Below are 13,323 nucleotides of genomic sequence, written 5' to 3'. Positions count from 1 at the left end.
TTGAAGGGAGAGTCTTTATGGCTAAATTGATCCTTTTAAAATGATGTCTATTTGTGTTTGATCTTAGTTCAGAGGAAAAGTTATTTTGCAGCAAATATTGTTATTTTCTAACAGTGGACATTCAGAATTAAATTATAATATATCCATGTCAATATTCTGTGATCATCTAACCTCATGTCTCATTCAATTAAGCCCTCTACCAGATTCACTAATGAAGAAGCCAGCTATTTGCAGCCTTTTATTGTTTAAAAACATCTTAAAAGAGACATGAGAAGAGGCAGGCTATAACAAATGAGATTTATTTATACATATGCAGTCCAAATATACATATATTAGAATAAATGTTAAAAAAAGCCCTAACCTACACCACCCAGTTTAAGATCTGTGAAGTCAACAGAAGCCAGTGTTGAACACATCAGCAGGATAAACACCATCTGTGTGCATAACCTTTGGATTTAATTAAGCCCCTCCTAACTCTACCATACCATCTCCATCTATTTCTTCATCTATTAAACTATTAAGATACTAACAACCCAATCTTGGCTCCTCAATACAACCCCCTGCCCCCTCCACAGGAAATAAAGACAAGTGAGAGCGAGGGCAGACCTTAGGGAGATCCCAGAAGAGTCCTGTTCCAGTTACATACAGTGTGGAGAGAGACAGAAAGGAGTAGGTGAGCAGGCAGTGGAGGATTTCACTTACAGTAAAACAAGCCATCTCGGGTACATCAGAGACCACAGGAGCAGGGCAGGGCTGAGTGCCCTCACTACCTCATCCCCTGAAACATTATCCATCCATCTATCTATCCATCCCAGCTAGCAGGCAGCAGCAACAGCAGAGGGTTGTCCATGCATTTAAACCCATTAATCTCTCCCACTACACCCAAAGGTTCAGGGCAGGGGTGAAATAGTCATCAGCAGAGCAAATGCTGCTATTCCACCAACATGTGACGCAGTTAACCCATTCACTAGTGATGCAGCTATCCCATTTCATTTAGAGTTAACGCTGTTCAAAGCTTGCAAAAGCATGACTCATCCATAGAGTACCAAGTGTGCACAGAGCAGGAAAGCCTTCAAAACAAACATCAAAAGCAATCAAAAAGAAATTACATGTCACTGTTGGGGGGGGGGTGGGGGGGGGGGTTATTGCTCTGAGTGGTCTGGTGGAACACAACTTGAACCAACCAACGTCGACCAAATTCCAGCATGTGCATTTAAGAAAAGTGACTTAAGCCCTTGCTCCTCCATTAGTGAGGAGTAGTTGCCCTTACAAGTTTCTTCACATAGAGATATTGTTGTGGGCAAACACAAAAGCATCAAAAAGAAACAAAGCTCCCTTCGCTGTGAAGCGAACAGTATGGAATCTAACCAGTATGGAATCTAAGCAACTAGTGTTAAATTGTAAACCCTTTGGCCAATGAGACCTTAGTCTAGTGTTCAATAAATATCGTAAGGGACATTACTTTCTAAATATACATTTAGGGAAAATGGGAATGACAGTGGCGAGGGGATGCAGTTTAGTCTTTTGGATGTGAATTTTTATTGCCAAATATCCTGGAAGTGGGAAACTGAGGGAAAGAATTTACTGGCTTATAAAATAGAGCTTTCAAATGGGAGACAGTTTGCAAAGACAGAAATCGGGATGAGATACAAAAGGGACCTTTTATAATGTGTTAAGTTTTTCTTTAGATTATCAATCAGTTCTGATCATGTACCTCTTAATGCACAGTGCGTCTCAACTGTTTTCTTTCCAGTGATACTAATCCTCCCCCCCTCTTTACTATCTATTCTTCACTGGCCCCCCTCTTCATACTGTATTAAGTTTTCTTAACCAGACATATAAAAAAAATCAACCTCGATACAAGTGTCCTTGTGTGAAATGGTTATCTCTACCTGTCTCTCAATTTCCCTTTTCCATTTGTCTGTCCCTGTTGTCTATCTGGCTGTTTCTCCAATTGCCTGGAGGTGAAGGAGGTCAGTGGTAAGGTCTCAGTTGGACTGGCAGCAGACACCCTTACTGGCTGCGTTTTGAGTGGGCTCAACCGTGATGGGCACTACGTTGGAGGCTGGTGAGAAGTCTGAGTCGCTTCGCCCCGACATCTGCCGCTGTGACACAATGTTGTAGATGGCTGTGATGGAGAGAAGGGTGAAAGGGAATGAATTACGTGTAGATGCCTATAAATCCAGCCAACAGTGGGACATATTGTGATAAGGACAAAAAGCATGGCAAAACTGAACAACAACTGTTCTATCTAGACTCCTGGCAGCAGCGAAGGATTCTTTCCATCCTAAACTGGCACCGTTATGTCATGTGGCAGAACCAAGTCTCATTTTAGACATTCCCCAATGCTACAATATGCAATACATTTTTTATTTAAATTGTAAAACCTAAATAATAATTACATATAATAAATACATATTATACATTGTGGGTTCTGCTTCTGCATGCTCATGCTGGTAACCATACAATACAATAACATTTAACAGACAAGAGCTGTTCAAACACCCAGGTGAACTTCAGTGTGTTTTTTTCATTGCAGTTACCCGTCATCGACATTTTCTTCGTCAATACTTCGATACATTACTGAATGTCATTTACCTAAACTTTAGCTTAGTTGCCTTTGGGGTGGTCAACTTGAGAGAGGAGAGCAGGACTAGTGCAAACACCCCTCTGACTTACTGTTGCATACTGCCGCTTTAACTCTAAACTACAGCCAGATGTGGAACAAAACAGTCCTGAAATAAAAACTGCCTATGAAGCAAGAAGGCTTAAAGGAAAATAAGACTCCTAGTCGACTGTAACGTGACACGTCAGTTGGTGAAACTATGACTCATTACTACAGACCCTACACAGCACCAGCTGCTGTGCCTATATAGACATTAATCCACCAGGATGACCCTATCAGCCTACTAACATCTGAAGAATACATCAAGGATTGACTTATGTTTCAGCAGGATTTGGAAAAACTTGCCCACGCATTTATCTTCAGTCGACTCGACTACTGTAACAGTGTCTTTACAGGTCTCCCTAAAAAAAAATAAATAAATAAAAAAAATCGATGACACAGCTGCAGCTGATTCAGAACTCTGCTGCTCGAGTCCTCACCAAGACCAAAAAAAGAGGATCACATCACTCCAGTTCTGGAGTTCTTTACACTGGCTTCCTGACCGTCAAAGAAAGGATTTTAAAATATTACTGTTTTAAAGCATTGAATGGTTTAGGGCCAAAATACATTTCTGATTTTCACTGACATCGTCTGGGAAAGGCCTGTTTTCTGTCCCCAAGGTCAAAACTAGACATGGAGAGGTCGCCTTTCAGTTTTTATGCACCATATATCTGGAATAAACTCCAAGCTGAATCTCTCAGTTCTTTTAAATCCAGGTTGAAGACGTTTCTTTTTGCCACTTCCTTTTATTAACTCAAATTTAAGGCTTTTGATTAATATCTTAAACTGTACTGTAACTTTTACTCTCTGATTTGATCTTGTTTTTGTTTTCTATTAAACTCTTTTTAATTGTATATAAATGTGTTTTTATATTTACGTATCTTTAATGTTTTATGTAAAGCACTTTGAATTGCTTTGTTGTTGAAATGCGCTATACAAATAAACTTGCCTTACGATTTGTCTGCAGCTGATCTACACATGTGGCGTCTTCTCTGCTCCACTGGGTCTAAAGCTCTGTTCTTACAGGCCTGCTAATGCACTGCTAACTTCCTCTCTTTTCCTCCCTTAATGAGCTAATTAGCTACGTTAGCTCAATAGGCCTTGTTGGTTTGAAGTTTTTATGAATTACAAAGTACTGATAAAGCTGTGGTGTGGGCAGAATGGCTCAAACGGCTCAAGCAGAGGCGTCTGGGAATTGAACATGGAGAATACAAACAGCACATGCTTGCAGACTGATAGCCCCTGGAGCAATTGAAGTGGCAGCACCACTCACTGTTGGATTGTCCCTTTAGGCACTCCAGGAGTTGACTCAGTCACAACAATTGCTTTTTTTCTCCATGTTACCAAATCTCCAACATCAAATGCACGTGTTTGTGTGGCTTTATGCCTCCTGAGGAAACTGTTCATAGACATTTACTTAAGAAAGCACATCTGTACACCAGTATCAGAATTCATTCTTGAACAGATGCATCTTGTACAGTGGGTTAAAGTGGATTTGTGACTACAAACAAAGACCTATTCTTAGTGATTTGCTGGCGAGTGGCTATCTTCATGGCACCTCTCACCAGGACTGATTGTCTGAGTAGTCTTTCTGTGTTCCAATTACCCATGCTTTTGACCTTAAAAACAAGATTCAGGTGGTATTCTTGCCACAGACTGCACATCAGTAATGGGCATGGAGAACTGATAGGATGGATTTTGCTGCCATCTAGTGGCAGAAGTTGGGTGTTGTTATGTAAACCATACAATTCTTGATGAAAATGTTAACACTTTTGTATCAATTAACAGTATATATAAAGCATTATCATTCGGAATAGGAGCTTAGACATCAGTGTCCTTCAGAATCAAATGCATGTTTATTCTATTATTTGATATAAATACAAAAAATGGCGAGAAATATACACGAATGGGAAACTTACCTGTGAGAATAGTCTGAAAAGCCAGCTCCACATTAGAGGAGTCTAACGCTGATGTCTCCAGGAAAGACAAGCCATGCTTCTCTGTAAAACACACATGCACACATAATGCCAAAAGCACATAAAGTCTTGCATTATTTTCCACTTTCATAACTATACTGAGCTAAGGTGTACTGTGCTGTTTTTCTGTACTGGCATTAACACTGCACTGATTTAGGGATTGACTTCTTCTGCATAATGCACTCACTCCAGAGTTCTCCCTAGAAATGCAGTCATTTCAACCGCTTCCTGTTTGACTGCTCACTGTGAACTGCTCTGTAATTATAGAAAATGTAATGGGTTATGTGACACCTGACTGTTCTGCTCAGTAACGTAGATTTAGAATCTGATTAAATGTAATGATGTTGCTCACAAAGACAGAGTAAAACATATAATGATTTACATTCTTAATAACAAATCTTCTGTAAGTAAATCTGTAGGCAAAGAATATGGTCTGCCAGGATGTACACTTTCCATTTTAAAATGTTATACTACTGTATTGCATATATAAACTAAGGCACAACTAATCTGTAATTTCAATAAAATAGTAAGTTTACTGTTTACTCTATAATAATTCCCTTTTCACAGCAGACATTTAAACCTCAAAGCTCAGGTGTTACTATTAACGCTGACTTTGTTTCATTCATGTGTCCCAGTAAGTCGTGAGAGTGTGACAATGATCCAGCATGCATAATACAAAGACCCTGAAACTGAAGCAGCTAAATGGAATTCAGCCATCATTCATTTTTAACAATTATGATGCTTTTCGTACTGCGACATGTATGACATGGAACATTTGTGGAGATGTAACCAGCAAATATTTGGTGCTTTTAATTACAGATTCAATTGGTTAATTAATTGATTAGTCGATCGACTGAATATTAATCGGCTATTTTGATAAATCGATTAAGACTGTTTAAGTCAGTATTCAAGCAAAAATGCTGACCACGTGCTGCTTTTCCCTACCTTAACATTACAGTAAACTGAATAAGTTTTGGTTTTTGACTGTTGGTTAGACAAGACATTTGATAACATCACTATCCATTATGAAAACTGAAATCGATACATTAATCAAATAGGTCATATGTCAAGTGATTTATTGGTTAATCTTTTTTTTTTTTTTTTATTAAAATTTTAATTGGTTAATTTCCGCACTTATCATATATCACTGCCATTTTTCTTGATTTGTTCCTTCATTGTAATTTGTACATAATAACAATTACATAACAACTAAAATGAAATTTTGTATAAAATTATTACCATCATAGTTAAGGGGATAATAATGTCACACAGTAGTGCAAATGACACATCAGATTGGTACACTGTTGCTGTTGTGTTGTTGAGGAGAATCTTCAGCATTAAAATACACTTTGCATGGACGTGTCAGCCACATGGTCTTTACGTAAATGAGGTAGCATAAATTAGGCGAGTGGTATATAAAAACAATAAGTTGAAACAGGAAGCACTTATAGGTAAAAACATTATTTATCTAGCAACGACAATTAATTTCCTCACTCTAATATGGATGAACAGGGCCTTATATGTTTGACTTTCTTACAGGCAGTCCTATCAAGTGTCATTTACAAATCAAAGCAGGGGCAACACTCAGACACAAGCCAATAAACTCGAGGTCAAGAGTGAACACGCGGTCAAACCACTCTTAGGTTAGTGTCAAATAGTTGTCAAAAAGTGAACTAAAAGGCTGAAAAATAAAAATAAACTTGGTCCGAAACAAAGCTGTCGAGATATTTGGAAGTTTTAATTAAATTCGTCAAATCATAGAGCCCCCCCGCGACCCTGTACGGAGGATAAGCGGTTGACGATGGATGGATGGATGGATCATAGAACCTAGCCTATACAGGCTAATAACTAACTGTGTGTGCTCATACAATGCACACACAATGCCTTCACTGAGACCATACCTGCAAAGGCCTTGGCCTCATCTGTGGGTACCGCCCTTAGGTGGCGTAGATCACTTTTGTTGCCCACTAGCATGATGACTATGTTGCTGTCAGCGTGGTCCTGCAGTTCCTTCAGCCAGCGCTCAGCATTTTCATATGTCAGGTGCTTGGCAATGTCATAAACCAAGAGAGCTCCAACTGCTCCACGGTAGTACCTGGACAAGATGAGAGGGAATGGACATAATATAAACTGGAGTCAAGTTTTTCTCGTCACAGCCTGTTGATTTTATAATTCCTTGTGGGTGTGTTATATGGGCTGAGTAGAACAGTGAACACAGTGGTAGAAACTGAGAAACACTAGAAATAAAACAGTAGAGCCAAAATATATGAGCTTTGTGTGCACATATAAACAGTTACAAATGTTGACATGGGAAATTAACCAAGAGATAAGTAGGAAGCTGTGATTAACTAAACACTTCCTCCCCCAAGCAAAAAGGTTAATTTAGTAGCCTTAATCACTTCCAAATATCTCTTTCTAACTATTTTAGGATTGACAAAGCAGTAATTGATTGAATCTAAATGTAAGTCATGGATGGCCCTTGGTTGGAAGTTATAGTGCTTGCACTATAATGCCAGCCATTTATAATGCAGCCAAACTTCATGTGACTGTGAATCATGTTTTGACAAAAAGAAAAATGGTACTATGCGATTGAGTGAGGAAGGAAAAGAGGTGCTTTGAAGTTCCTGTGCTTAGAATGTAAGAACATGCTCGTTTTAACCAGTGCGTGTGGAACTGTGGAACTGCAGGTGTGCTGGACTTAAAAAGACCCGCTACTGTCTTCAAAGGAGCATGTATTTCTGTAAAGTGGGTGTCTCTGCTTTTGTGTGGAAGTGTGATCATGGTTCCACAAAAGCTTAAATGCTGTACTCACGCAGAAGTGATTGCACGGTATCGCTCCTGTCCAGCTGTGTCCCAGATCTGAGCCTTGACGGTCTTGCCTTCTACCTGGATGCTACGGGTGGCAAACTCCACCCCGATGGTGCTCTTGCTCTCCAGGTTGAACTCATTCCGGGTGAAACGAGACAGCAGGTTACTCTTCCCTACACCTGAATCTCCGATCAGCACCACTACAGGGAAAAGAAGGGGATTTTTAGCCAAAGACAGAGGAATCATCAGTACGGTCACATGTTGTCTTGTAGACAATCTGCAAAATAAATGTTTTTTTTTTTCCTTTTTTAAATTGAACTCTTTTCACTGATGAGTACAACACAATCTCATTTGCAAGAATGAAAAATACAAATGGAGAATAGACTACACATACATGTGTTTGTGTTTGAGCAGCACAGCTTAAATTATGGCTGCAGCTGTAAAGGCAAATTCATTGTAGACCTTTGGTGCAACCGTCCATTAAAACAAAGAGAAGAAACTGAACAAGAAGCATTTTAAATACATTTTTAATCCTCATTACTATTAGATAGCCTGCCTCGCCTGTGACACACTTGTGCTGCTCCCAGTCGCGGTAGAGCAGAAATTCAGGGGACTCCCATTGAGTATACAAACTTTTAGAACCATTAGAACCACCTGCTCTTTTCAGGAAATACATGCAGACTGAGCACATTAATGTTGGTTAAAGCGGTTATCCACTGCAGATTTCACCAATCAAATTCACTTCAGACATGACAGGATTTGACTGAAGGGAAGTTAAATGTTTGTTTTTTTTCCCCTCTAGAGAACTGAGAAGTACATTATATCACAATGTCAAATCAATTTGTATAAATAACTTGTCCTGCTGTTTTAAGTGTATAGAATCTAAATATTTACTGCAAAAAAAATGTTTAGACATCTGCTACTAAAACTGAGCGCTCACTCTAGTCTCAGACAACTCTGCTGAAGTCTGTGCAAATGCCAAGCACAAAATGCAGTGGGGCCTTAAGTTATAGCTAAACCTTCCTCCAAACTGCTTTAGTTAACAGGGCCACAATTTTACACTTCCCAAACAAAGCATAAAAATCCATCAAATCTGCTAACACCTCTAATGATGACTACACTTGGAAAAATGCCTATGAGTTTTCACTAAGAAGGGGTGAGAGAAGTAAATGACTACATTTGCAATTTAGAGTGAGCTATTCTATTAATGCTTAGTGTGTGATTATGATGACAAAAACAGATGCTTAAATCGGATTACTCTACTGGATCTTCTCCTAAAATGTACTTAAACAGATTTTATTAGGGCGAGTGTTTGAAAGAAACCTACTTCCACAATTATCAGGTGAGTCAGTCTGTCAGAAGGAACCTACCACACCAGCACACCACCCCTCTATTAGGAAATAGGAACTTGTTAAAGAATGTGGAAACTGCATTAACAAACCGATCACAGTGTCTACACATGCATTTAAGCAACGCTGCTCACTCTTAACGCAAACTGCATAAAGTGTCTCAGTGTTCCTATGGTGTAACAGAAACAAGTAGAAACCTGTCCACATTAAGGCCTGGCTTTGAAACAATCAAAATACCTTGAACCTATGGGGACTGTACATCCTAACAGTGTGGTTCTCCTACATGCCAAAAAGGTAACTATGAATGACAGTATTACCCTCCATTTCATCTAACACAAAAGATCTTGGGCAGAACACAAAAACCATTATGCAACCATTTCCAGATCCTCTGCCATCAGACAGGTATTATCACGGCTGCATTACACACCCATTCACTAACCTATTGTTGGGGTTGCATTCTTCAGCTAAAAAGATATGACACCTCTCTATTATATTATACAACCCTGCATCCAGTGATGTAGCCTAGCCTATGACTGTCTGAATGCAGAAATGAAGAATGAAACTAAATAATACTGACAATCAGAGCCCAGTTCAGTGAGCTTAATTGATATACTGATACCTCCAGAATACCTATCAATAGAACAAAAGCTCACCATCTTATGTCCAATTCCATCATTTCCATTTATGTTAAACTAAAGCAGTTTATAAAGCTGGTTAAGGCTGGTAAACTCCTTATATTTGAGCAGGATTATTTTCTCATCAGCACTGATTGTATGGCATCTAAATGCATCAATAAATATATTTGTATATCAGGCAGTTGTCTTTAACATAATTCACTCAGTTGGGTAATGGAATCAATGCGCTTTTAACCTAAGCGATGTAATGGGAAAACGACCAGAAGTGAAGCAGTTAGGATGACAAAAGTTTCTAAACAAAAGCCAGTATTGAGGCTCATACACAGCACTAACATTACAATAAGCAGTACATGGGCAGAAGTATGGCTTCAGCAGGACAGCAGGATGACTTCCTGCGCTGATGTCTCCACCAATAGGGAAAGGTTTATGTGACTCACTAAGAGCTCACCCAACTTGACTCATGCTATCCAACAGCGAGGGACAAAAGGAGGCTATAACAATGTTAGCCCTTTCCTGGTTTAAGCAAAAGACTGAATGGCAGCCGATACCTTATCAGTGTCCTTGCACCGCTGCACATGATTCTGATAACTTTGCTATTTGGTCGCCAGAAATCATGTAATTGTGAGTAAATCTCATCTTCTTTATGCTAGGGACAGAGCTTCGCTGTGGCTACACACACACACTTCATGCAGGTATTTCCAGTTTGACAGCATGAGCTTGTTTAGCGTTTGATATTTGAACAGACCATGGGCACAACATTTCCCCTTTCTGAAGAACTTACAGTCCGTACCACATATCCATATGGTGATATCCCGCCAAACAATACTGTGTCTTTTTCATCAGATGACATATGGGATAGAGTTTCTGCATGTTATGGAGACTGTTAAAATATCTGGTCACCTGGCAAGTTTGCTGATACCTAAAAAGAAGGGGTTTTTTTGTTTGTTTGACCAAATTACAAATAGAGATGTAGCAGTATGTGATTTTCACAGTATGGTAATGTCTCAGAAAATAAAAAGGTCTCACGGTATATGGTATTACACAATTACTACTTTTATTATTATTATTATTATTAGTTGGAATGACTCTTAAATGGATGAAAACAGAAGGTTATTTTTTGGTTGAACAAATGTAACGTTACTTAACCGTCAATTTTAATACTATAACGTTAGCTTACCATGAGACCTGTATACCGCCGCAACCCTTTTTGCAACGGTTATTAAAATGAATGTGGTGTAATATTTGAAGCAAGTATTAACTGTTTTTTCCCAAAGTGTCAAGAGTTGTATGTGCGTTCAAACAGACACAGACTGATTTGATGAAAATCACTCAGGAACAAAAAGACCAAGCTCTATTTCTTCTCTAAGCAAGTCTGGATGGACCCCCCAACACAGCATCCTATCATGATTGCATCATCGGCCTGCAAGATGATGATGACTCTCCCGCAGATGCTACAAAACGCGATACAAAAAACTCCTTGTCAAGATGGCAATCATGTGGCTGGGCGGCTGTAACAACATGTCGTAACGTTAACGTTACGTCTAAACTAACAAGAGTAAAAGTTAATGTTACAGCTCATAGCAGGTGCCTTTGTCTCTGACGTGAAGTCTGATCAATGTCGTTACACCTTGTTGTCAGGAATGCGGGTCAACACCTCGGCATCAAATGACACTTGCTCACAGGTGAGTGCTTGGTGTCGAAAATGAGCTAACTAGCTTAAATATAAACAGCGACTCACCTTTAAAAAGATAGTCGTATTCGTCTTCTCTGTTTGTCATAGCTTCTCCTCTTCGGCGACTCTACGTATTTACTCGAAGTCGAACAAACTTCTGGTGTACTCAGCTACTTCGAGACCGACAGACCACCGTTCACGACTTTAGCCTCACACGAAACACGGTCTCACTCAGACGACAACAACGCTGAATCACTGTCAAGTTGGGAGAATGTGATACTGGTGTTGTTGTCAAGCATAAAAAATACCAACAGCAACTAGCAGCTGAAAAAGTTTCCCCTCTTCTTCCTCAACCTCTGTCACTTGCCATAACCGAGGCGGCTGCGACGTAACGTCAGTTTATTTGTCCCACCTCTTGTTCGCTCCTACTGGTCGACAGCTGATTGACACCTGTCACGAGCATTAACGTGATTGGCTCGCTGTGCTGCCGTTCATGATTTGACCGCTGGTGGTTAACTTTGATGACGTCTGCGGCCCCAAGCCTGAACAGGTAATATCGAGCTTCAGGTTAGTTAGTTAGCAGCAGAAAACCCCAGCTGGCAAACAGTGGTATCACAAATAATCAGCCTAACAGTACAGACACAGTGTTATAACACAGTGTGGACCCCCCCCCCCCCCTCAAGAAGACAAAAGAAGCCTTACCGAGAATTTAAAGCCGTCTGGTGTCCATGGAGACCCTGGGTCACACACTTAACATTGCTTCACTTTATGCCTTTCCCTAAATGTATGAGAATTGCTTATAAGTTTTTGTATTGTTAAGTACACTGAATTTTCATGTGATGTGATTGATTATATAGACTCATTACATTCAAAGTGAGATATTTCAAGCCTTTATTTGACATAATTTCAATGATTATTGCGTACAGCTTATGAAAACCCCAAATTCAAAATCTCAGAAAATTAGAATATTACATGAAAGGATTTTAAATACAGAAATGTCAGCCCTCTGAAAAGTATAATCATGCATATGTACTCAGTACTTGGTTTGGGCCCCTTTTGCATGAATTACTGCCTCAGTGCGGCGTAGGCATGGATGCTATCAGCCTGTGGCACTGCTGAGGTGTTATGGAAGACCAGGATGCTTCAATAGCGGCCTTCAGCTCTTCTGAATTGTTCGGTCTCATGTCTTTCATCTTTCTCTTGGCAATGCCCCATAGATTCTCTATGGGGTTCAGGTCAGGCGAGTTTGCTGGCCAATCAAGCACAGTAATCCCATGGTCATTGAACCAGGTTTTGGTACTTTTGGCAGTGTGGGCAGGTGCCAAGTCCTTCTGGAAAATGAAGTCAGCATCTCCATAAAGCTCGTCTGCTGAAAGAAGCATAAAGTGCTCTAAAATGTCCTGGTAGATGGCTGCGCTTACTCTGGACTTAATAAAGCACAGAGGACCAACACCAGCAGATGACATGGCTCCCCAAACCAGACTGTGGAAACTTCACACTGGACTTCAAGCATCTTGGATTGTGTGCCTCTCCATTCTTCCTCCAGACTCTGGGACCTTGGTTTCCAAATGAGATGCAAAATTTCATCTCAAAAAATCTCATCAGAAAAGAGGACTTTGGACCCCTGAGAAACAGACCCGTTCTTTTTTTTTTCCCTTAGCCAGACGCTTCTGACGTTGTTTGTTGTTCAGGAGCGGCTTGACAAGAGGAATACGACATTTGAAGCCGTGTCCAGGACCCGTCTGTGTGTGGTGGCTCTTGATGCAGTAACTCCAGCCTCAGTCCACTCCTTGTGAAGCTCCCCCACACATTTGAATGGCCTTTACCTGACAATCCTCTCCAGGCTACTATCATCCCTGCTGCTTGTGCACCTTTTTCTTCCACACTTTTCCCTCCCACTTAACTTTCTATTAATGTGCCTTGATACAGCACTTTGAGAACATCCAACTTCTTTTGCAATTACCTTTTGAGGCTTTCCCTCCTTGTGGAGGGTGTCAATGATGGTTTTCTGCACAACTGTCAGGTCAGCAGTCTTCCCCATGATTGTGAATTCCACTGAACCAGACTGAGAGACCAATTAAAGGCTCAGGAACCCTTTGCAGGTGTTTTGGATTAATTAGCTGATTATAGTTTGACACTTTGAGCCTACAATACTGAACCTTTTCACAATATTCTAATATTCTGAGATTTTGAATTTGGGGTTTTCATAAGCTGTACG

General features: G+C 40.1%; 1 protein-coding gene across 1 annotated transcript; it reads right to left on the bottom strand.

The window, feature by feature from the left end:
* Positions 1-232: 232 nt before the first annotated feature.
* rab11al (RAB11a, member RAS oncogene family, like) lies at positions 233-11,505 on the bottom strand. The gene is made up of 5 exons (XM_038710712.1): positions 11,172-11,505; positions 7,454-7,649; positions 6,543-6,736; positions 4,585-4,665; positions 233-2,128 (listed from the first exon to the last, which is right to left on the bottom strand). The coding sequence occupies exons 1-5, from the start codon at positions 11,209-11,211 to the stop codon at positions 1,989-1,991; spliced, it is 651 nt and encodes a 216-aa protein (XP_038566640.1). The 5' UTR covers positions 11,212-11,505; the 3' UTR covers positions 233-1,988.
* Between the last annotated feature and the right edge of the window lie 1,818 nt (positions 11,506-13,323).

Source organism: Micropterus salmoides, unplaced genomic scaffold, assembly GCF_014851395.1.
Source record: "Micropterus salmoides isolate LMB-PRFRI ecotype aquatic unplaced genomic scaffold, ASM1485139v1 Ms_hic_scaffold_11, whole genome shotgun sequence".
Taxonomy (NCBI): Eukaryota; Metazoa; Chordata; class Actinopteri; order Centrarchiformes; family Centrarchidae; genus Micropterus; species Micropterus salmoides.
The sequence above is the reverse complement of the archived record's forward strand: the minus strand, read 5'-3'. Positions and strand labels throughout refer to the sequence as shown.

Bases quoted from the DNA above. Each gene is read 5' to 3' on its own strand.
- rab11al (XM_038710712.1), bottom strand. From the start codon at position 11,211: ATGACAAACAGAGAAGACGAATACGACTATCTTTTTAAAG. The intron at 7,650-11,171 runs GTGAGTCGCTGT...TTTTCCCTGTAG, and splicing joins ATACGACTATCTTTTTAAAG to TGGTGCTGATCGGAGATTCA. The intron at 6,737-7,453 runs GTGAGTACAGCA...CATCTTGTCCAG, and splicing joins TACCGTGCAATCACTTCTGC to GTACTACCGTGGAGCAGTTG.